This window comes from Felis catus, chromosome E3, assembly GCF_018350175.1.
Source record: "Felis catus isolate Fca126 chromosome E3, F.catus_Fca126_mat1.0, whole genome shotgun sequence".
Classification (NCBI taxonomy): Eukaryota; Metazoa; Chordata; class Mammalia; order Carnivora; family Felidae; genus Felis; species Felis catus.
Window position 1 is genome coordinate 11075616 of NC_058383.1, and position 21835 is coordinate 11097450.

Genomic DNA, 21835 nt, shown 5'->3' on the forward strand with positions numbered 1-21835 from the left:
CGTGATCAAGAGTCACATGCTCCACTGACTGAGCCAGCCAGCACCCCGTTTTCCATTTTAAATAGCATAATTTGCATTTTCGTCGTTCAGTTAAAACAGTTCTTATTCTGGACATGATATCCTCATCTGATATATAACTTGCAAACATTTCCTCTAATTCCATTGGTGGCCTTTTTCCTTTTTTGATAGAGTTCTTTGAAGTACAAGTTTTTAATTTTAATGAAGTTTAATTTATTTTTTTCCTTTGGCTGCTCTAGCTAAGAAACCATTATCTAATCCAAGGTCACAACCATCTGCGTCTAGGAGCTCTAAGTGCATGAGAATTTTTAACTCTTACATTTAGGTCTTTGATCCATTTTGAGTTAGTTTTTGTATATGGTGTGAGGTAGAGGTCTGAGTGGATCTTTCTGTATGTAGAAATCCAGTTATTCTAGTACCATTTTTTTGAAAAGACTATTCTTTCCCCAGTGAATTGTTTTGCACCCTTGTTGAAAATCAAGTAGCTATAAAGATAGGGGTTTATTTCTGCACTCTCAAATCTATTCCACTGAATATCCACTGTCTAACCCTATGCCAGGACCACAGTCGACAACCGTAGCTTTTGCAGTAGGTTTTGAAATCAGGAAATGTGGGTCTTCTGACTCGGTGCTTTTTCAAGATTGTTTTGGCTATTCCGGGTTCCTTGAATTTCCATAACAATCTTAAGGAAGTCTTCCAGTCCGTGAACACAGAATAGCTTTCCGTTTATTTAGATCTCCTTTAATTTTTTAAACAACGTTTTATAGTTTTCAGTGTACAAGTCTTGCAATTCTTTGGTTAAATTTTTTCTTAAGTATTAAAATTTTTTTAATGTGTATTTATTTTTGAGAGACAGCATGCAAGTGGGGGACGGGCAGAGAGAGAGGGAGACGCAGAATCTGAAGCAGGCTCCTCCAGGCTCTGGGCTGTCAGCAAAGAGCCCGACACGGGGCTCGAACCCACAAACTATGAGATCATGACTTGAGCCAAAGTTGGCTGCTTAACTGACTGAGCCACCCAGGCGCCCCTTAAGTATTTTATTTAAAAACAATATTTTTTAATGTTTATTTATTTTTGAGAAAGAGAGGGACACAGTGTGAGTGGGGGAGGGGCAGAGAGAGAAGGAGACACAGAATCGGAAGCAGGCTCCAGACTCTGAGCTGTCAGCACGGAGCCCGATGTGGGGCTCGAACCCACAAGCAGTGAGATCGTGACCTGAGCCGAAGTTGGACGCTCAACCGACTGAGCCACCCAGGTGCCGCGACAATGGACACTTTTTCACTGGTCTTCAGAGTTTTTGAAAAAAGCGGTTTGTTTATTTTGAGAGAGAGAGAGAGAGAGAGAGAGAGAGAAAGAAAAAGAGAGAGAATCCCAAGCAGGCTCCACTCTGTCCGCGCAGAGCCCAACGCGGGGCTCGAACTCACGCACCGTTGAGATCATGACCTGAGCCAAAACCAGGAGGGGGTGGCTCAACTGACCGAGCCACCCAGGTATTCTGAAAAAAGTGTCTAAGTTACAGAGCTCTGTAATACTGCAGGAAAACTTCAAAATTAAGATTTTGTAGGAAGCGCTTCAAACCTGGTCGCGGTCGAGGATTTAGAACCGTCCCTGCACAACACCACGTCGTCAAACTGGTACCACGCCGGGGTCCGGCAGGGATCCAGTCTCTGGGGACAGGACCAAGCCAGGCGAGTGCATAGACCGACTACCCGCTAATCAGTGTCTGCTGTTCCGCCGTTTAACTTGTATGACGTCACTGAAGCAAATATTATTAAGAACGGGGTACCTGAATGTGTTGATCTTTCGATATTTTCTCAGTAACTTAGGGGACAGACAGGACAGCAAAGGATTAGGGGGACATACTTTAGAACATGCAAAATAAGAATACTTAACAGACAAGCTCAAGTAAAACGCACCAGGATACCTCTGTCTTCACGTTTGCCTCGAAGCATGCGGATTTAGGCTGAACACGGATCTATTTCCTAACCGTAAAATGCTTTACTTTATTTTTTTTCAACGTTTATTTATTTTTGGGACGGAGAGAGACAGAGCATGAACGGGGGAGGGGCAGAGAGAGAGGGAGACACAGAATCGGAAACAGGCTCCAGGCTCCGAGCCATCAGCCCAGAGCCTGACGTGGGGCTCGAACTCCCGGACCGCGAGATCGTGACCCGGCTGAAGTCGGATGCTTAACCAACTGCACCACCCAGGCACCCCTAAAATGCTTTACTTTAAATGGCAGTATGCTACATCCCAGTAAACGTATTGCTTCGGCCTGTTTTCCAGATGGGGGCTAATTAAAATTTCTCATCTCGGGGGCACCTGGGTGGCTCAGCCGGTGGAGCGTCCGACTCTTCGATTTCGGCTCAGGTCGCAATCTCGTGGTTTGCGAGGTCAAGCCCCGCGTCCGGCTCTGCGCGGACAGTGTGGCGTCGGCTTGGGATTCTCTATCTCCCTCTCTCTCACAACAAATTAATTTTTAAAACTACGACAAAAAAACTTCCTGTCACAAGCAACATTTGGGGAAGGAAATGAAAATAAAATGGGATTACCTTGCGTATTATACGGATAGTAATTAGGATCTTCTGACTCCTTCTTGACTGACACAGCCGCCGCTCTCAGTGCCGTGCCTTTGGAAGCAATGAAAATCATAAAATCGCGTGTTAGGCCACAGAGAACTAGGACCGGCTGGGACGGTTCCAGGCTCTGCCTCGATGAACAGGGCAACGTGATGGCCAGCAAAACAACGTGGGGCTCACACACCGAACAGTCGGCTTTCCCGTATAACAAGTAACAGAACCAAAACACTATACAATCAATATAAAAGGAAAGAAGGAAGGAAGGAGAGAAAGATGTAGAAAGGAACAGAAGGGGGGAGGGAGGGAAAGAAGGGAAGAAGAAGGTCTGGTTCCCAGTTTGGGAACATTTGCCTTTTCAAGGAGGCTTCGTACATACGTGCGTTTATGCAAAATACGGTAAAATATTCTTATCCAATGCGATGTGCATTTGCACATGTCACCTTTTTAACGTTTTTTTTCTTAATTTTTTTGACGTTTACTCATTTTTGAGAGACAGAGACAGAGAGTGAGCGGGGAGGGGCAGAGAGGGGGAGACACAAAATCTGAAACAGGCTCCAGGCTCTGAGCTGTCAGCACAGAGCCCGACACGGGGCTCGAACTCACGAACCGCGAGATCATGGCCTGAGCCGAAGTCAGACAATTAAGCAACTGAGTCACCCAGGCGCCCCCCTTTTTTGTAAAGCTTGTATTTAAATTCCAGTTAACACACAGTGTAGTATCAGTTTCCGGGGTACAATACAGTGATTCAAGCCTTCCATACATCACTCGGTGGCTACGTGTAATCTTACCTACGACAATGACATGAATTTCAAAATTTCAAAACCTGGGGGAACTGTTAGTAAAACCAAAACCCGTCATCAGGGAAAGGTGTGGTAGCCTGCAAAGTGAGCCACAGGTTTCTCCCACCCCGGCGTGCACGCCTGTCTGCAATGTCTCTCTTGCTCTTTTCTAGAAGTGGAGGCTACTTCTCCATCCTGTAAAGCTGGGCCTCGTCTCATGGCTCACTTTGGCCAATGGGACGTTGGCCAACAGGACGCGAGCCGAGGCCTGAAGAGTGCAGGTGCGTCTGAGCTGCTGCTTCGGAACTGAGTGGCCATGTGAACGTGCCCGGGCTCCCAGGGGACGTGAGACCAAGCGGACAGAGGCCAGGCTCTCCCAGCGGCCTCGGACCCAGGAGCGAGGTCACCTGGGAGCAGACAGCTGCCCGGCCAATGTGTGGAATTGCCAGAAAGACTAATCATTGTTTGGGGATGCTTGGGTGGCTCAGTCAGCTAAGCATCCATCTGACTTTGGCTCAGGTCATGATCTCACAGTTCGTGGGTTCAAGCCCCACGTCGGGCTCTGTGCTGACAGCTTAGAGCCTAGAGCCTGCTTCGGATTCTGTGTCTCCCTCTCTCTGCCTCTCCCCTACTCGTGCTCTGTCTCTCTGTCAAAAATAAATAAACATTAAAAAAAAAAGACTAATCATTGTTTGAAGCCACTTTGTTTTGGGGAGAAAGAGAGAGAGAGAAATTTGAAACTCAAAACCATTTTGACACTTGTTCTGTGTAGCAAGGGGTGCAGAAATATCACAAGAAATGAGGCTCTCAGGTGCCGTCCGGCAGCTGGAAGCGAGTTGAATGGCATCATGAAATCCAAGGTAGAGAGTCATGTTAGTAGGGAGCACATTTTTGTCTAAACTGAACCACATCTCCAAAAGGAAGCATCAACAAAAGAGGCCTCGTGGCGCCTGGCTGGCTCAGTTGGAAGAGTGTGCAGCTCTTGATCTCGGGGTTGTGAGTTCAAGCCCCGGGTTCAGTTTAGAGCTTAAAGACAAAAAGAGACCTATTTTTTTTTTAAGTTTATTTATTTTGAGAGAGAGAGACAGAGAGAGAGAGACAGAGACAGTGAGCACCAGCAGGGGAGGGGCAGGGAGAGAGAGAATCCCAAGGGGGCTCCGTGCTGTCAGCACACAGCCTGACGGGGGGCTGCATCTCATGAACCGTGAAATCATGACCTGAGCTGAAATCAAGAGTCGGACGCCTAACCGACTGCACGGCTCTTCTTTTTTTTTTTTTAAAGTAAGCTCGACGCCCAACATGGGGCTCGAACACACAACCCTGAGATCAAGAGTCACACACTCCTCCGACTGAGCCAGCCAGGTGCCCCAGCTTGTGTTCATTTTTATTAACTTGAATTTTGAGGTTTGGTTTTATGTACTTTCTAACCTTTGTGCCTTTAATGCTTTCAAAGATTTTCCCATTCCTCAAGCATTTGCATCTAAAACATTTTTTGACCTTTTAACATTTCCCCTCTAATCAATGCCATTTTTCTTTCTTTAAGGAGTGGGGGAAGGCAGGGATAAGGCCCCTATTGAGGTTATTTAGTGCCCTAGTCACCACCACCCCTTTCATTGGTCAATTCTTTGGGGTTTTCTTAACATTTACTTTTATTTGAGAGAGAGAGAGAGAGAGAGAGAGAGAGAGAGAGAGAGAGAGAGTGATCGGGGGAGGGACAGAGACAGAAGCTCAAGCAGGTTCCACGTTCAGCACAGAACCCGATGCGGGGCTCGATCCCACAACCGTGAGATCATGACCTGAGCCAAAATCAAGAGCCGGCCACTCAACTGACTGCCCCACCCAGGCTCCCCAGGATTTTCTATATAGATGACCATGTCATCTGTGAACAAAGGCAGTTATATTTCATCATTCCCAATCTGTGTGCCCTGTATTTCCTTTTCTTGTCTTATTGCATCAGCAAGGACTTTCAGTACAACACTGGAAGGAAGTTCAAGAGCGGACATCCTTCCTCGTTCTTGACCTCAGTGGGAAAGGTTCTAGCTTCTCACTCGGCTTTTTGTAGATTTTTAAAACCAAGTTGAGGAAGCGCCCTGCCCCCCATTCTTAGTTTACTGCAAGTCCATGTTTTAGAAGTAAAACAAAAGAAAGGGGTCAAATGATAATCTGCCAAATACTCGATTCTATAAGCATCCGTGTACGTACCTGAATCTTCCATGGGTTCAGTTTTCACACTGATGGGGCCACAGCTGCAAGGAGAAGGGAATCCTTGTCAAGACAAGCCGGCCGGGGTGAGACGTGACCACGGGGATCCGGACGCACTGTACTCAAACCCCAATCTCCAGATCTCCACGCCATCCTACCTCCCCTGCCCGCCATCCAGCTCAACGCAAAACTAAGTCGTTCCTGTAACATTAATGTTCTTAATAATCTGTTATACCATTAAAGGAGTCCATTGAACATAGTCTTAAAACCTCAAACATCCTTTTGAATAAAGAATATATAACAAAACAAGGGAAACTTTCCATGGTCTAAAAACTAACACTCTGGGGTTAGATGTGGATTTTTTTATTCCCCTTACCTTTCACTTGGTGACGTCACCGATCTCTTAGCATCCGTGACCACCAAAGACCCACCTGTGCAGGAGTAAAAAGACACACACTAGCCCCTTTCTGCACCTTGAAAATGACACCATTCGAAGGCACGTAACGTGAAAGTAAATACAGAGAGAACAGAACTCCAGCTCCAGGCCTTTACAGAATAGTAGTGGGGAGAGACCAATTCAAAGTGGCCCCCGTGTCCTCGCGCCGTGTGTGTGGGCAGAGTGGGGGCTGAGGAGTAGACGGGGGCCGCAGCGACCTCCAGCAAGCCACTAAACCTTCCTGGGCCTCAGTTTCCTCATCTGAAAATGGTGGTTGGGTGAGGATCAATTAAAACGTGCAAAGAACGCAGAACCATGCCGGGTATGCCGGAAGCAATGAATTAGCAGGTGTGGCTATTACTGTTCTATGATGAAAATACAAGCCGTCTGGGGCAACGGTCGCCCAGTCACCCGCCGCCCCTCCCCCTCAGGTCTCCCCTTCAACATAAGCTAGGGAATTCTGGGAACGTTCCATTGCTCTGGAAACGGACTTGGTTGGCTCTGTGAGCAGCCCAAGCCCTGTGCGCTCCCGCGTGCGCCTGGTGAACTGTGCCCACCCCTCTCAGGACATTCTGTCTCTGTACCTAGGTAGTCTCAGCACAGCACCCTCTTAGACAGACCTGGTCTCTCCAGGACAGGTACGGCCCACAGTTTCCAGCTATGTTCCAGATTAATAATCTGGGAAAATAAGAAGTGGGCAGAGGTGGATCTCTAAACGCTTCTGGAAAAATTGCTATTCTTTTGGTCCGTTCGTTGTCGTAAATTGAGGAGATTACGAAGGGCCCCGGGTTCTCAAACTCGGCCTCAAACACCCATCCACGTTGCTTTCTGCCTGGGCACGTGGATGGGCCTCCGGGCAGAAGCAACGTGTTGAGACCCTGCTCGGCTTGAGAGCCACCCAGTGGCTCCACAAAGCCCCTTTGATCATACAACTCTAAACCCTCCCCAGGACTCCCGGGGATTTCCGCCGGGCATCCTGGGGAGACCTCGGGTCACCCCTGGTTCTCTGTTGGACAGCCTTGCTCCTTCTAGACCGTGAGTCTCAGAAGCATGAGAAATGGCCACACCTCCTCCATCCACTCCCGAACCCAACGATGCCCGGCCTGTGGCTGGGGGTCAAAGGACTATCAAGTGACCCAGCATCCTCATGACCCTGGACTTAAGGACAAGATAGGCCTACTGTCCTCTGTGGGCAGTAGGAGCTTGCCGGCTTGAGACCTAGGAGCTTGGCCGTGGGAGCTTGCCGGCGTGAGACCTGGGAGCAGAATCCCTTCAGCTCTTGTCGGGGTGTGTCCTTCCCTGAGCTGAGCACCCCACAACAGGCACGCCCCCCCACCCCGGGGTGCCAGCAGTTACTTCCTCCATGGTGAGCAGGCAAGAGACACACAAGCTTTAGAATGTACCAGACTTGCATCTCAAGTAAGACAAGCAGGGCTGGAGGGGCGCCTGGGTGGCTCAGTCGGTTAAGCATCTGACTTTAGCTCAGGTCATGAACTCACAGCTCGTGGGTTCGAGCCCCGCGTCGGGCTCTGTGCGGACAGCTCAGAGCCTGGAGCCTGCTTTGGATTCTGTGTCTCCCCCTCTCTCTGCCCCTCCCCTGCTTACACTCTGTCTCTCTCAGTCTCTCAAAAATAAAGGAAATATTAAAACAAAAAACATTTTTTTTAAAGAAAAGCAGGACAGGCTTAGTAGCCAAGGGCAGTCACCGATTATGAGAAGCTGTCACTTACCGAGCTGATTCGCTGGACCTAGGAAAGGTCTGCAAGAAAACCGATACTATTACCCGACATGAAAGACAGATTAAACATTTGAATAACCAACTTCTAAGTGTAAGAGGACATAATTAACAAACGAATTGAAATTAAGCTGTCAATTTATCCTCAAATGAACTAGGCTTTATGAGGGGGATAGAGCCTGCCACCTGTTTATGATGAATGAAATCCCCGCTTTGTTCTCCAAAATCCATTTCAGGGTGGTGAGACCATAGTTCTCGGGGTGCTGAAAGGCCACTCCTTCTGGAAGCCCCTCCACAACCACGGCCGCTGGGTCCCTCAGAATCTTCTCATACGGAACAGGCACCATCGCTGTGGTCCCCAAGGCTTTGCCTAGAAGAGGGGAGATATCGTTAGATGGTACGAACATAAACCCTACCTGTCAGCTGCATTCAGTGCAATAAAGAAACACAGGTGCTGGGGCGCCTGGGTAGCTCAGTCGGTTGAACGTCTGACTTTTGGTTTCGGCTCAGGTCATGATTTGCAGTTCGTGAGATCGAGCCCCACGTCGGGCTCTGTGTTGACAGCTCGGAGTCTGCTGGGGGGTCCCTCTCCCTTTCTCTCTGCCCCTCCCCCCCATCTCAAAATAAATAAATACACTTTAAAACAAACAAAAAAAGAAAGAAACACAGGTGGCAATGCCCGGCTTTGAAGCCACAGTAAGAGCTGAAGCATCCTAGTCCTCTATAACCCGTTAATAAAATTCCCAAAGGGCCACAGGAAAAGTTATGAGACGTTTTACTTTACGTCTTCACATAAGAAAGAGGAAATAACAGGTCTTCTCCATTCGGTTGTAGGTGGTGCACCCAGGGCAGCAGAGGGCGCCCCACGGTTACCCAGTGCCCAAAGAGGCTGAGAGTCCCCACCCGAAGGTGCACAAGGACCCTATGTGGCTCTGCACAACTCAGGCCAACTTGCCTGTGGAGAAGTTACGGAGTTAACGTGGCCTCGGGTCACCATCTTGGGGCCGGGTCAGCCGTGCTGCGCTGGCTGGCCAGCCCCCAGGTGCAGAAGCCCCATTTCTCTCAGAAGCGTAGCCTGAGACTCTGAGATCCCCTAGGCTCGAGGTCCCCCGCAGTCAAATGCTCACAGGGACCTGCAGGTCCCATAAACGTGTGACGCTCTCTAAAAGTGACAGGACTCTGAGAGGCTAAGGCGGGCGCTTGTGTCACAACTAAGCCCAATGCCTGTATGGTTATTGAGTTACCCAGCTTTTCTTTTTTAAGATTTTATTTTATTTTTTAACGTTTATTTGTGTTGAGAGAGAGAGAGAGAGAGAGAACAGGCACACCAGAGCAGGGGGAGGGGGCGGAGAGAGAGACAGGGAGATTGAGAGAGAGAATCCCAAGCAGGCTCCACACTGTCAACACACAGCCCAACTTGGGGCTCAATCCCATGAACTGTGAGACTGTGACCTGAGCCTAGATCAAGAGTCAGATGCTTAACCGACTAAGCCACCCAAGGGGCGCCTGGGTGGCTCAGTCGGTTAAGCATCTGACTCTTGATTTCAGTTTAGGTCACGATCCCAGGGTTGAGGGGTGGAGCCCCTCGTCAGGCTCTGTGCTGAATGTACAGCCTGCTTAGGATTCTATCTCTCAATCTCTCTGTCTCTCTCTTTCTCTTTACCCCTCTGGCCTTTGTCCCTGTGTATGCACATGTTCTCTCTCTCTCTGTCTCTCTCTCTCTCTAAAATAAAAAAAATAATAGGGGACACCTGGGTGGCTCAGTGAGTTAAGTGTGTGACTTTGGCTCTGGTTATGATCTCACGGTTCGTGGGTTCAAGCCCCGCGTCGGGCTCTGTGCTGACAGCTCAGAGCCTGGAGCCTGTTTCAGATTCTGTGTCCCCTTCTCTCTCTGCCCCTCCCCGACTTGTGCTCTGTCTCTCTTGGTCTCTCAAAAATAAATACATGTTAAAAAAAATTTTTTTAATAATAAAAGGAGATAAAATTCTGCATAGGTATTAAAAAAAATCCTTATCTTGGGGTGCCTGGCTGGCTCACTCGATGGAACATGTGACCCCTGATCTTGGGGTCATGAGTTTGAGCCCCACATTGGGTGTAGAGATTATATTAAATAAATAAATAAACTTAAGAAAAATCCCTCTTAATGCCTGTGGAAGACATGAGTAGATGGAGGGACGCCTGGCTGGCTCCATCGGGTAAGTGTCCGACTTCAGCTCAGGTCATGATCTCACAGTTCGTGGGTTCGAGCCCCGTGTCGGGTTCTGTGCTGACAGCTCGGAGCCTGGAGCCTGCCTTGGATTCTGTGTCTCCCTCTCTCTCTGTCCTTCCCCTGTTCACGTGCTCTCTCTCTCTTTCTCTCAAAAATAAATAAACATTTAAAAAAAAAAAAAAAGACATGAGTACATGGAGAGACTGATGAGGTTGAGGTTGGTGCCTGAACCAGCAGCGAATGTCTTTAATATAGTTCAGCCTTGAACAACACAAGTTTGAGCTGCTCAAGTCCACGTATACATAGACTTTTTTCAATAAACACATCATGATACTACACATGTATTTTCTCTTCTTTATGATTTTCTGTTTCTTTTTTTTTTTTAAGAATTTGTTTTTTCAAGTAATCTCTACGCCCGTTGTGGGGCTCGAACTTACAATGCCCAGATCAAGAGTCACGCGCTCCACCGACTGAGCCAGCCAGATGCCCTTCTTCCTGACAATTTTCTTAATAACTCTTTCCTCTAGCTTACTGTATTGCAGAAATATACTGTGTAATACGTATGACATACGAAAGAGGTAATAATGGACTATTTTTGTTACCAGTAAGGCTTCCAGTCAACAGTAGGCTATTATTAGCTGAGTTTGGGGCAAGTCAAAGATTAGATATGGATTTTCGACTGCAGTGGGGGTGGGTGTCCCAACCCCTGCATGGTTCAAGGGTCAGGTACAATTGCGTTGGCCTTGCAGTGGGGGCTCCCTCAAATGGAAGCAAAGAATGAAGAATGAAGGCTGATCAATCAGAGGTTTCTATGGACCAGCGGAGATCAAGCTGTCTTCTGCAAGGCGCCCTCTGGTCCTGAAGACCTGGCTCTTGGCTTAAGGAGAATGTAGAGTTTTAAATGTTAGCGGCATCTAAACAGTCACACCAGTAAAGTGATCTGTAACACTCCAGCTCCTTAGTGACCTATGCCGATCCTGATGGGTGACGTGAACTTTACCGTAACAAAAGCAGAAATAGTCCTCAACTGCTTTTCTGAGTATTTCTGTTTCTCCTGAATCGATCTGCATCCCGTTCGCAGGACATGGGGATCTGGCCTCACGCACCCCTTCGGCAATGCCTGTAAACAAACAACAGGCACAGTCAGTCTTCAAGCGCTTGTTCCGAACATTCCCTCAATGTCTACGCTTCTGGTATTATACCGGAAAGAGGGGGAAATGGATAAACATAAAGCAAGATCTTTTTTTATAAGTAAACTACCCCCAATGTGGGACTCAAACACATGACCCCCAAGATCAAGACTCACATGTCCTACCGACTAAGGTAGCCAGGTGCCCCTAAAACAAGATTTTTTAATAAACATTAAAAAAAAAACATTTTAATGTTTATTTATTTTTAAGAGAGAGAGAGAGAGACAGAGCATGAGTGGGGGAGGGGTAGAGAGAGAGGGAGACACAGAATCTGAAGCAGGCTCCAGGCTCTGAGCTGTCAGCACAGAGCCCGACGTGGGCTTGAACTCACAGACCGTGAGATCATGACCTGAGCTGACGCTGGGACGTTCAACTGACCGAGCCACCCAAACGCCCCAAGAAAGGGTATTTATGATGAACAGGATAGTATAACATGGTGGTCACCTCTGAAATGAATCTGTTGATAAAGAACTATAAATAATTCAACACAGAGGGAATAGTAGTAGTTCAAAGGAAATGATAACAAAAATGTTATTTGCTATACGGTCTGAAAGTGACCATAGGAGGACCTTCACCGTGACAAAAGTAGAGACATCAACACAGACATTAAAATTACAAAGCAAATACTATAAACCATTTTTTTCCCCAACAGATTCGACAACGTACATGAAATGAACAAGTTAAAAATAAAGTTGAGGGGCGTCTGGGTGGCTCAGTGTATTAAGCATCTGACTTCAGCTTAGGTCGTGATCTTACAGTTCATGAGCTCGAGCTCCGCGTCGGGCTCTGTGTTGACAGCTCAGAGCCTGGAGCCTGCTTCGGATTCTGTGTCTCCCTCTCTCTCTCTCTCTGCCTCTCCCCCGCTCGTACTCTGTGTCTCTCCCTCTCAAAAATAAACAGACATTAAAAATTTTTTTAAAAAATAATAAAGTTGAAAATAAGGTTTACTGAAATGGGCACCAAAGAAATAGAAAGTATGAATAGCCCTATATCTGAAAAATGAGTATACAACTGGGAAACTTGAAGAAGTCTGTAATTAAATCTCAACGATTAGACATCCATCTGGCAACTGACATTAATGAGTTGAGGACACCCTTCCTGTTCATCCATTATACACTTACTGTATTATTTAAAGATTGCTTCATATTTGAATCTATCTTCCTGATTGTGGAGACTCTAATTTTGGTCTTGGAAACCAATCTGAATCAATCAATCCCTCTCTCCCTCACATACATACCAGTGATCTGGACATATGTAAATATTTATTCATGTTCCCATTCCCTCTGATGACCCTTGGAAACATCTACAGCTATATTCATCCGCTGTCTCTCTCCACAGTCCTCATGACATTACATCCTCTCATAACTTTGGTGGGTTTTTTTTTTCCTTTCTTGGTTCCAGAAAATACTAAGGTGCTAGGTGGATGACTTACCATGGTAGAGACCGTTGCTATACAAGGTGTAGGTTTTAACATCCTAGACTAGTTTCTGTTGCACGTGGCCACATCCACTCACTAGAGCTGCTGGACGCTTGTAACACATTAAAAGCTCTAAAGGGGCACCTGGTTGGCTCAGTCAGTCAAGCGTCTGACTGCAGCCCAGGTCGTGATCTCACAGTGCGTGAGTTCGAGCCCCACACGGGGCTCTGTAGTGAGAGCTCAGAGCCTGAAGCCTGCTTCCGAGTCTGCGTGTGTCTCTCTCTCCATCCCTCCCGCTTTGCATTCTGTCTCTCTCTGTCTCTCAAAAATAAACAAACGTTAAAGAAAAGAGAAAAGGCTCTGAAGGTCCCATAGCGAAAAAAGAGAAAATGGTTATTAACTCAATGGACCACCTGACGAGCCCAGTTTTTTTTATTCCCTTTCCTCTGGAAACAAGTAAAATAAGAATTTATTTTAATGTGGGTTTATTTTAGGAATCAAAGACAATTTACTCTATGTTCCTCAAATTTATTTTATAAAACCAGGGCGCCTCTGAGGACAAAGTACAAAATACACTGACCATGTTTCTTGGACCTATCAGTGTTAAGCAGATATTCGCTGGTATGCCAAGTCAAGAGACGTATCAGAACCATTTTCAGGATAACGTGTAGGCTATTTTTAAAAAAGGTTTTTTTAATATTTATTTTTGAGAGAGAGAGATAGAGACACAGAGACAGAGCACGAGCAGGGCAGGGGCAGAGAGAGAGGCAGACACAGATTCTGAAGCAGGCTCCAGGCTCCCAGCTGTCGAGCCCAATGCGGGGCTCGAACCCACAAGCCGTAAGATCGTGACCTGAGCCGAAGTCAGACGCTTAACCACCCAACAGCCACCAAGGTGCCCCTGCTGAGACTGTTGTAAAGGAAAACATTACATAAGTCTTCCCTGCAAGTATTTTAAGAGTCATGAATACAAAGGATAAAACTGTAAACACCCACAGTATTTTGCAAAATCCTTCTGTAAATCCGTCCTGGCGTTGACAAAAGCACGTCCTTTCTCGGTTCCAACGACAAACACGTCTGTCTCATACATTGCGATGCAGGCCACTTCTGCCTTGGACTTGGCCAATTCTTTACACTGAAATAGAAACAAAGAATGAAGTATTATATACCAGATTTTGCGGAGCCTCAGAGGGTCTGCTTTAAGCAGAAAATATAGGAGTGCCAGGCCGACTCAGTTGGTAGAGCGCGAGACTCTTTTAACTTTCCTTTTTGAAGCCATCAACTTTTTTTTTTTAATGTTTGTTTATTTTGAGAGACAGAGAGAATGCAAGCAGAGGAGGGGCGGAGAGAGATGGAGAGAGAGAATCCCAAGCGGGATCTGCACTGACAGCACGGAGCCCAACACAAGGCTCGATTCCATGACCCTGGGATCATGACCTGAGCCAAAATCAAGAGTTAGACTCCCAACTGACTGAGCCGCCCAGGTGCCTCAAGCATGAGACTCTTGATCTCAGGGTTGTAAGTTTGAGCCCCATGTTAGGCATAGAGATTACTCAATTAAAAAAAAAATACAGGGGCGCCTGGGTGGCTCAGTCGGTTAAGTGTCCGATTTTGGTTCAGGTCATGATCTCATGGTTCGTGGGTTCAAGTCCTGTGTCTGGCTCTGTGCTGACAGCTCAGAGCCTGGAGCCTGCTTTGGATTGTGTGTGTGTGTGTGTGTGTGTGTGTGTGTGTGTGTGTGTGTGTGTGTGTCTCTACCCCTCCCCACTGGTGCTCTTTCTCTGTCTCTCAAAAAAATAAATAAATAAAGGTAAAAAAAATTTTTTTAAATAAGAAAAGTCCCCCAGGAAAGAAAAATGAAACGCATCCACTAAGCAAATACTATAAACATCATACAACCCAGAGAAGGCCATATTTTTGTTAGCCACCTAAAAAATACATATTTGGTCTTCATCCATTGTTTCTGGCACAGAGTTCCTGAAAGTCTTGGAATTTCCTGACAGCAATAAGTGTCTTTGGTCAAGGTTGATGAGGTAACTCTAGGTGGGCACCTGATGGGGCTGGTGGCCAGGGGAACCGACCGTGTGATTGGAGGAGTGGCTTCCCTGGCCTCTGGGAAGGAGAGGAGGGATGGGGGTTAATTTCAATCTCTAGTGGCCAGTGTTGTAATCAATTGTGCCTATATTATGAAGCTTCCATAAAAACCCAAAAGGACAGAGTCGGAGCTCCCGGGTGGGTAAACACTTGGTGATTTAGGGAGAGTGGCTAGCTGGGCGAGGACACAGCAGCTTCGCACCCTTCCCCCTACCTTGCCCTCTGCATCTCTTGTTTCTGGCTGTTCCTAAGTTACGTCCTTTTGTAATCAGCCAGTAATCCAGTAAGTAAAATGCTTCTAGGTTCTGTGAGCTGCTCTAGCCCATCAAGCAAACCCAACGTGGGGGGCTGTGGAACTTCCGATCTATAACCGTCGGTCAGAAGCCCAGCTGGCAACCTGGATTTGATGTTAGTGTCTGAAGTGACGGGCGGCCTCGGAGGGTTGAGCCCTTAACCTGTGGGATCTGACACTCTCTCCACAGAGATAAGAGTCAGAACTGAGTTGAACTGCAGGACACTGGGGCCAGAGAATTGCTTGTTGCTTGTCGAAATTGGGTGCAGTATTTTTACCGGTGACATGCCTCTCCAACATGCCCTCTTTCCCTACATTTTTGGCTACAGACTCTTTGATTGCCTCTTCCCGTGACAATAATTCTGTAATATTTTCTATGGAGAGAAGAGAGAGACAACTTAATATTTCCTCCAACATGGTTGATTGCATTTTTATTATTGACGGTAGGGATGCATAAAACATGAAAATTCCCATGTAAGACACGCCGGCCATCATCACAGTGGACTATATGCCCTATATATGCCCTATATGCCCTATATGCCCTACAGACAAGAATTCTGAAACATTCTGAATTCTGAAACATTCTGAAACATTCTACTTTGTGCGATTCCTTCCAAAGATTTTAAAAGAACGTGTGGTGTACTTATGGCTGCAGATGCTACAGTGGACGGTCTGTTCTTGACCAGAGAGGAGTTCTGTTTTGAGAAGGCATCAGTGAGAAACAAGTCCCCTATTTATAATTTACCCATTTAACGACTGGAAGGCTTTTCCAGGACTAGCTTCTGGCTTCATTCATTCATTCATTGATTCACTCACTCATTCACTCATTCATTCATTTGAAAGAGAGAGAGAGAGAGAGCGCATAAGCATAAGCAGGGGAGAGGGGCGGAGGGAGAGAATCTTAATCAGGTTCCACGCTCAGTGCGGAGACCGATGCGCGGCTCGATCCCATGACCCTGGAATCATGACCTGAATCAAAATGAAGAGTCAGACGTTCGACCATCTGAGCCACCCAGGCCCCTCTGGCTCTGCACATTGAAGACCCGTTTTTCCTCTGCTCCCCACATCCTTCTGGAGTTGAGCACATATTCACACCACAGGGTGACCTCAGGTCGTAACATATCCCTTGATGTCCCATCATTGGGTGAGTGGACCCACTGGATCGTAAGAATATTCCTGGAAACCGTTCCCATGCTGGGGTCCCTAGCAATAGCTCACCTCGACACAGAAATGACAGCAAGTCACCTAAAAAGCTAAAGTAAAGCCAAACGTATATGCAACTGAGCTTCCCCTTTTGAGACCCCGAAGGTGCCTGTGTCCACTCCAGTATCCCCTGCCACAGGGGATCCTGGGAGGCACAATAACGTCCCCCCAAAGATGTCCATATCCTAATCCCCAGAGCCTGTGAATATATTCCCCCCTGTGGCAACAGGGACTTTGCAGATGTGATTGTTTTGGGGAAGGTTATCTTGGACTATGCAGGTGGACCGAATGCAGTCACCACGTTCTTGATAAGGGCCAGAGGCAGGAGGAAGAAGAAGAGGTGACAAGGGAAGCAGAGGGCAGAGTGGACCCTTGCTGGAAGGGAGCATGAGTCAAGAAATGCGGGCAGCCTTCAGAAGCTGGAAAAGGCAAGCCACGCATTCTCCTTGGAAGCCTCCAGGAGGAATGGAGGCCCAGTGATCCTTTGATCTGAGCCCCATAAAACCCCATTTCCTGCCTCCGGACCTCTAGAACTGTCTTAACCGTTAAGTGTATGTTGTTGTTGTTTTTTAAATTCTTTTAAAATGTTTATTTAGTTTTGAGAGAGACAGAAACAGAATGCCAGTGGGTTAGGGGCAGAGAGAGAGGGAGTCACAGAATCCTAAGCAGGCTCCAGGCTCCGAGCCGTCAGCACAGAGCCGGACGCGGGGCTCGAACTCACACTGCGAGATCGTGACCTTTGCCGAAGTCGGACGCTCAACCGACTGAGCCACCCAGGCGCCCGGAAGTAAGCGCATGTTGTTTAAAGGCACTACGTTTGTGGGACTTAATGACAGCAGCAATGGGAAACGGATACAGGGGTTGTGGCAGCAAGAAAGTGAGAGCAGGAGACAGTGATGTGGTTTTAGCTGATGTGGTTAAAATATCTTACCTAGAGGGGCGCCTGGGTGGCTCAGTCGGTTAAGCGGCCGACTTCACCTCAGGTCATAATCTCGCAGTCCGTGAGTTCGAGCCCCGCGTCGGACTCTGTGCTGACAGCTCAGAGACTGGAGCCTGTTTCCGATTCTGTGTCTCCCTCTCTCTGACCCTCCCCCGTTCATGCTCTGTCTCTCTCTGTCTCAAAAATAAATAAACGTTAAAAAAAAAGAAAAAAAAAAAAAGAAAATATCTTACCTAGAAATCTGTGCAAATGCATACATGCACATATTGCTGGGGCTCTCCCACAGCCACGGGAGGGGCCACTGCAAGAGGAGGGCAGGAAGTTTAAGCTCTGTTAGCTTCATGGCAAATCTCTCTGTGTTTGTGTCGAATGAACCTGACATTCGGCATTTAATCTATCTGAAATAGAGAACCTGGTATGCAGTAGAGTTGTTCATTAAAAAACAATTTTTTAAATGTTTATTTATTATTGAGAGACAGAGAGAGACAGAGCATGAGCAGGGGAGGGGCAGAGAGAGGGGAAGACACAGAATCCGAAGCAGGCTCCAGGCTCTGAGCTGTCAGCACAGAGCTTGACGCGGGACTCGAACTCACAAACCGTGAGATCTTGACCTGAGCTGATGTCAGACGCTTAACTGACTCAGCCACCCAGGCGCCCCCCCAAATTTTTTTTAATATTTATTTTTGAAAGACAGAGGGTGAGCAGAGGAGGGGCAGAGAGAGAGGGAGACAAGACTATGAAGCAGGTTCCAGGCTCTGAGCTGTCAGCACAGAGCCCAACACAGGGCTCAAACTCACGAGCCGTGAGATCATGACCTGAGTAGAAGTGGGATGCTTAACTGACTGAGCCACCCAGGTGCCCCTAGAGTCACTCATTTACACATAGAGTGTGTGTGGGGGGGAGGGGCAGAGAAAGAGGGGGGGGGGAAGAGAGAGAGAATTCCAAGTGGGCTCCACACTCAATGCCAAGCCTGATGTAGGGCTCGATTCCACGACCTTGGGATCATGACCTGAGCAGAAGTCAGAGGCCCAACCGACTGAGCCACCCCAGCGCCCCCCAGTTCTTGTCAACTTCTTCAAACATATTACAGGTAACGTTTCAGCGGGGCTCATACTCCCACCAGCACCGTGACAGAGGCCATGACACCTTCCCATTATGAGGATCATCAGTCGTGGGCTGGACTTTGTGACCTGCTTCCCAAGAACCAGACGTGGAGGGGGAAACACAGTGACTGTATGATGAAGAAACATAGCAGACACTACTTGTGTTAGGATTCTCTCGAGAGACCTAATAGGAGATAATCGATCTCTCTTTCTCTCTGTCTCTCTCTTTCGCTAATGTGCGGGTCCTTATAAGGAATTGGCTCATGTGATTACGGAGGCTGAGAAGTCCCACGACGGGCCGTCCACAAGCTGCAGACGCAAGAGGGGCAGTTCTAAGTTCTGAGAGCCCGAGAGCTGACGGTATAGATTCAACTCTGAGTCCAAAGGCCCGAGAGCCAGACGGGCAAGGGCAGAAGATGGATGTCCCCGCTCGAGCAGTCGGACAGAGAGGGGACTGGACCATTCCTCTGAGTTTCTGTTCTATTCGGGCTCTCCACGGGCTGGGTGACGCCCACCCATGGTGGGGAGGGCCACCTGCTTTGCTCTGCCCGGCAATTCAAGTGCTCATCTCTTCCCGAAACACCCTCACGGACACCCCCAGAAATAACGGGCATTCCGTGGCCCGGTCAGGTCGACACATAAAGTTAACCATCACACCGCCTTGACCAAGAGACCGAGGTGAGCCCCACCAGCGACGGGTCACGGTGATGTCATGCGCCCCGATACGATGTGATGGGGTTGGGGGGTGGATCTCACCTCTGTGGTCTTCTTTCCAAAACCCCGTCCAAACAGGAGGTGAAACCTCAGAGAAACCCAGATTGACAGAGACTCGATATAAGGCCTGACCAGTCCTCTTCTAAACTGTCAAGGTCATGGAACACAAGGGAAGACTGGGAAGCTGTCACAGATGAGAGGCGCCTAAGGAGACCTGATGACCGGAAGGAATGTGGTGCCACCAGTGGACCCTGGACAGAGAGAGGACGAGCGTGTGAGTCTTGATCTCAAGGTTGTGAGTTTGAGCCCCAAACTGGGTGTAGAGATTGCTTAAAAATAGTAAAATCTTGGGGCGCCTGGGGGACTCAGTCGGTTAAGCATCTGACTTCGGCTCAGGTCCTGATCTCGCAGTTTGTGAGTTCGAGCCCCACATCGGGCTCTGTGCTGACAGCTCGGAGCCTGGAGCCTGCTTCCAATTCTGTGTCTCCCCCTCTCTTGTCCCATTCCCACTCACACTCTATCCCTCTCTGTCTCTCAAAAAATAAATAAATGTTAAAAAAAATTAATAAACAACAACATGTTAAAAAAAAACAAAACAAAACAATGCTGATGAAAATCGAGGAAAGTATGGAGCTGGCTAGTAGTGACGTACCAATACTGATCTATCAATCTGGACAAATGTGCCGTAGTTAGGTAAGTGATAGGTGAGGGGCACGTGGGAGATCTCTCACTCTGCAACTTTTCCGTACATCTTTAAAGTATTTCTAAACAGGGGTACCTGGGTGGCTCAGTCGGTTGAGCGTCTGACTTTTGAGTTCGGCTCAGGTCATTTCCCAGGGTCGTGAGATTGAGAGCCCCGCGTCGGGCTCTGGTCTGAGCCTACTTGGGATTCTCTCTCCCTCTGCCCCTTATCCCTGCTTGCGCGTGCACGCTCTCTCTCAAAATAAAAACGAAGTATTCCTAAATAAAAGTGTATTATATAAAAAATCAGGGGCACCTGACTGGCTCAGTTGGTGGAGCATGTGACTCTTGGATCTCAGAGTTGTGAGTTCGAGCCTCACATTGGCGGTAGAGATTGCCTAAAAATAAAATCTTTTTTTTTTTAATTTTTTTAATGTTTATTTATTTTTGAGACAGAGAGAGACAGAGCATGAACGGGGGAGGGGCAGAGAGAGAGGGAGACACAGAATCGGAAGCAGGCTCCAGGCTCTGAGGCATCAGCCCAGAGCCTGACGCGGGGCTCGAACTCACGGACTGCAAGATCGTGACCTGAGCTGAAGTCAGACGCTTAACCGACTGAGCCACCCAGGCGCCCCAAAAATAAGATCTTTTAAAATAATTTTTTTAAAGTTTATTTTACTTATTTTGAGAGAGAGAGAGAGAGAGAGAGAGAGAGAGAGAGAGAGAGAGAATCCCAAGCAGGCTCCGCACTGTCAGCACAGAGCCCAAGGTGGGGTTCAAACTCATGAACCGTGAGATCATGACATGAGCCGAAATCAAGAGTCAGAGGTTCATCCAACTGAGCCACCCAGGCACCCCTTAAAAATAAAATCTTAACAACAACAACAACAACAACAACAACAACACAACTCTCCTTGATTTCCATAGGGTTAGGGGAAGGATGGGTGGGGAGTAATTTTGTTTAATGAGGACAGAGTTTCGATTGAGGAAGACGGAAAACTCTGGAGAGGGACAGTGACCAGAGCAGCACATCAATGCGGTTGCATTTCATGCCCTTGAACTGTGCGCTTAAAAGTGGTGAAACCAGTAAATTTTGTGATCTTTATATACCTTGTCACAATATGAAAAATACTCTTGATTTTTTTTTTTCCCCAAGAAAACCTCACGGCTCACATCCAACCCATCGCTAAGTCCTGTCAACTCCACAGACCCTTCTGGAGCCATCACTTCTCCCCACCTCCACCATTTCCAGCCTAGTCCACTCCCGTTGGAACCACTCCCCCAAACGATTCCTTCACTCAGAACATTCCAGTGGCTTCCCAGAGCACTGAGGAGAGAAGCCCAGAGCTCTACATGATCTGGCCACCTGGTGCCTTGTTAATCTTACCTCTGGCCACCTCTCCTTTCCTCCCCCTGCTGCAGCGTTACTGGACTTCTTGATGCTCCTCCAAAATACCACACCTGTTTCCACCTCGGGGCCTTTGCACAAGCTGTTCTCACCGAGCACTCTGCCGCTGGATACCGGCCTGGCCTACTTCTTCACTTCATCCACGTCTTTGCATAAAAGGCAACTGCCCACAGAATCTCCCCCAGATCACCCCGCCATAACCACTTGTTCTCGCTCCAAGTGTTTCCTGACCCTCTGTTTTTGTTATTTATTATCTTTACCAATATAAACATCCACATGGAATTTGTTTATCGTCTGTCTCCCCAAATAGGACATGGGATCGTCTGAGGAGGACCTTATCTGTCTTTTCAAAAAGCTTGTGGCCCCAGTGCCTAAAAAAGGGCCCAGACGTGGAAGGCACTTTATGAACATTTGTCGAGGGAAGGAAGATGGTCAGTTCTTGAGTAAAACATTTCTAGTTTGTTCTTCAAACAGATACTGACGCTTTCTTTTAAAATTTATTCCAAGTTTTTTTTTTAAAACAGTTTTATCTATCTACCCTCAGATAACCTAAGATAATGTCCCTATCTCAAGATCCTTAACTTAATCACATCTGTAAGGTTCCTTTTGCCAAGTAAGAACATTCACAGGCACTGGGGGTGAGGACACAGACATCTTGGGGGCCATTATTCAGTTTACTTTGGGTTACTTTCAAAATTTCTCTTTACATTTGGTTTTCTAGTTCAAATATGATGGTTCTAGGGGTGTGAGCGCGTGTGTGTGTGCACATGCACGTGTGCATGAGAGGGAGCTTCGTGTGTGTTTGGTATTTTGCCAGCTGACCCCGTAATATCCT

The 21835-nt window shown here is 47.5% G+C and overlaps 1 protein-coding gene across 14 annotated transcripts in view; it reads right to left on the bottom strand.

Annotated features, from left to right (window-relative positions):
• The window catches only part of LOC101096126 (general transcription factor II-I repeat domain-containing protein 2B), a 51726-nt gene that overhangs the window by 19006 nt on the left and 10885 nt on the right, over positions 1-21835 (bottom strand). For 13 of the 14 annotated variants that reach the window (XM_023246376.2, XM_023246375.2, XM_045048203.1 and 10 more), the window contains exons 3-9: positions 13562-13700; positions 10959-11078; positions 7936-8119; positions 7745-7773; positions 5955-6009; positions 5579-5622; positions 2571-2648 (exon numbers count right to left, since the gene is read on the bottom strand). In XM_023246376.2, coding sequence (XP_023102144.1) covers positions 2571-2648; positions 5579-5622; positions 5955-6009; positions 7745-7773; positions 7936-8119; positions 10959-11078; positions 13562-13700 — 649 coding nt within the window. Of the gene's footprint in view, positions 1-2570; positions 2649-5578; positions 5623-5954; positions 6010-7744; positions 7774-7935; positions 8120-10958; positions 11079-13561; positions 13701-18953; positions 19163-21835 lie in introns of all 14 variants that reach the window. The other variant, XM_023246377.2, reaches the window with a different exon arrangement.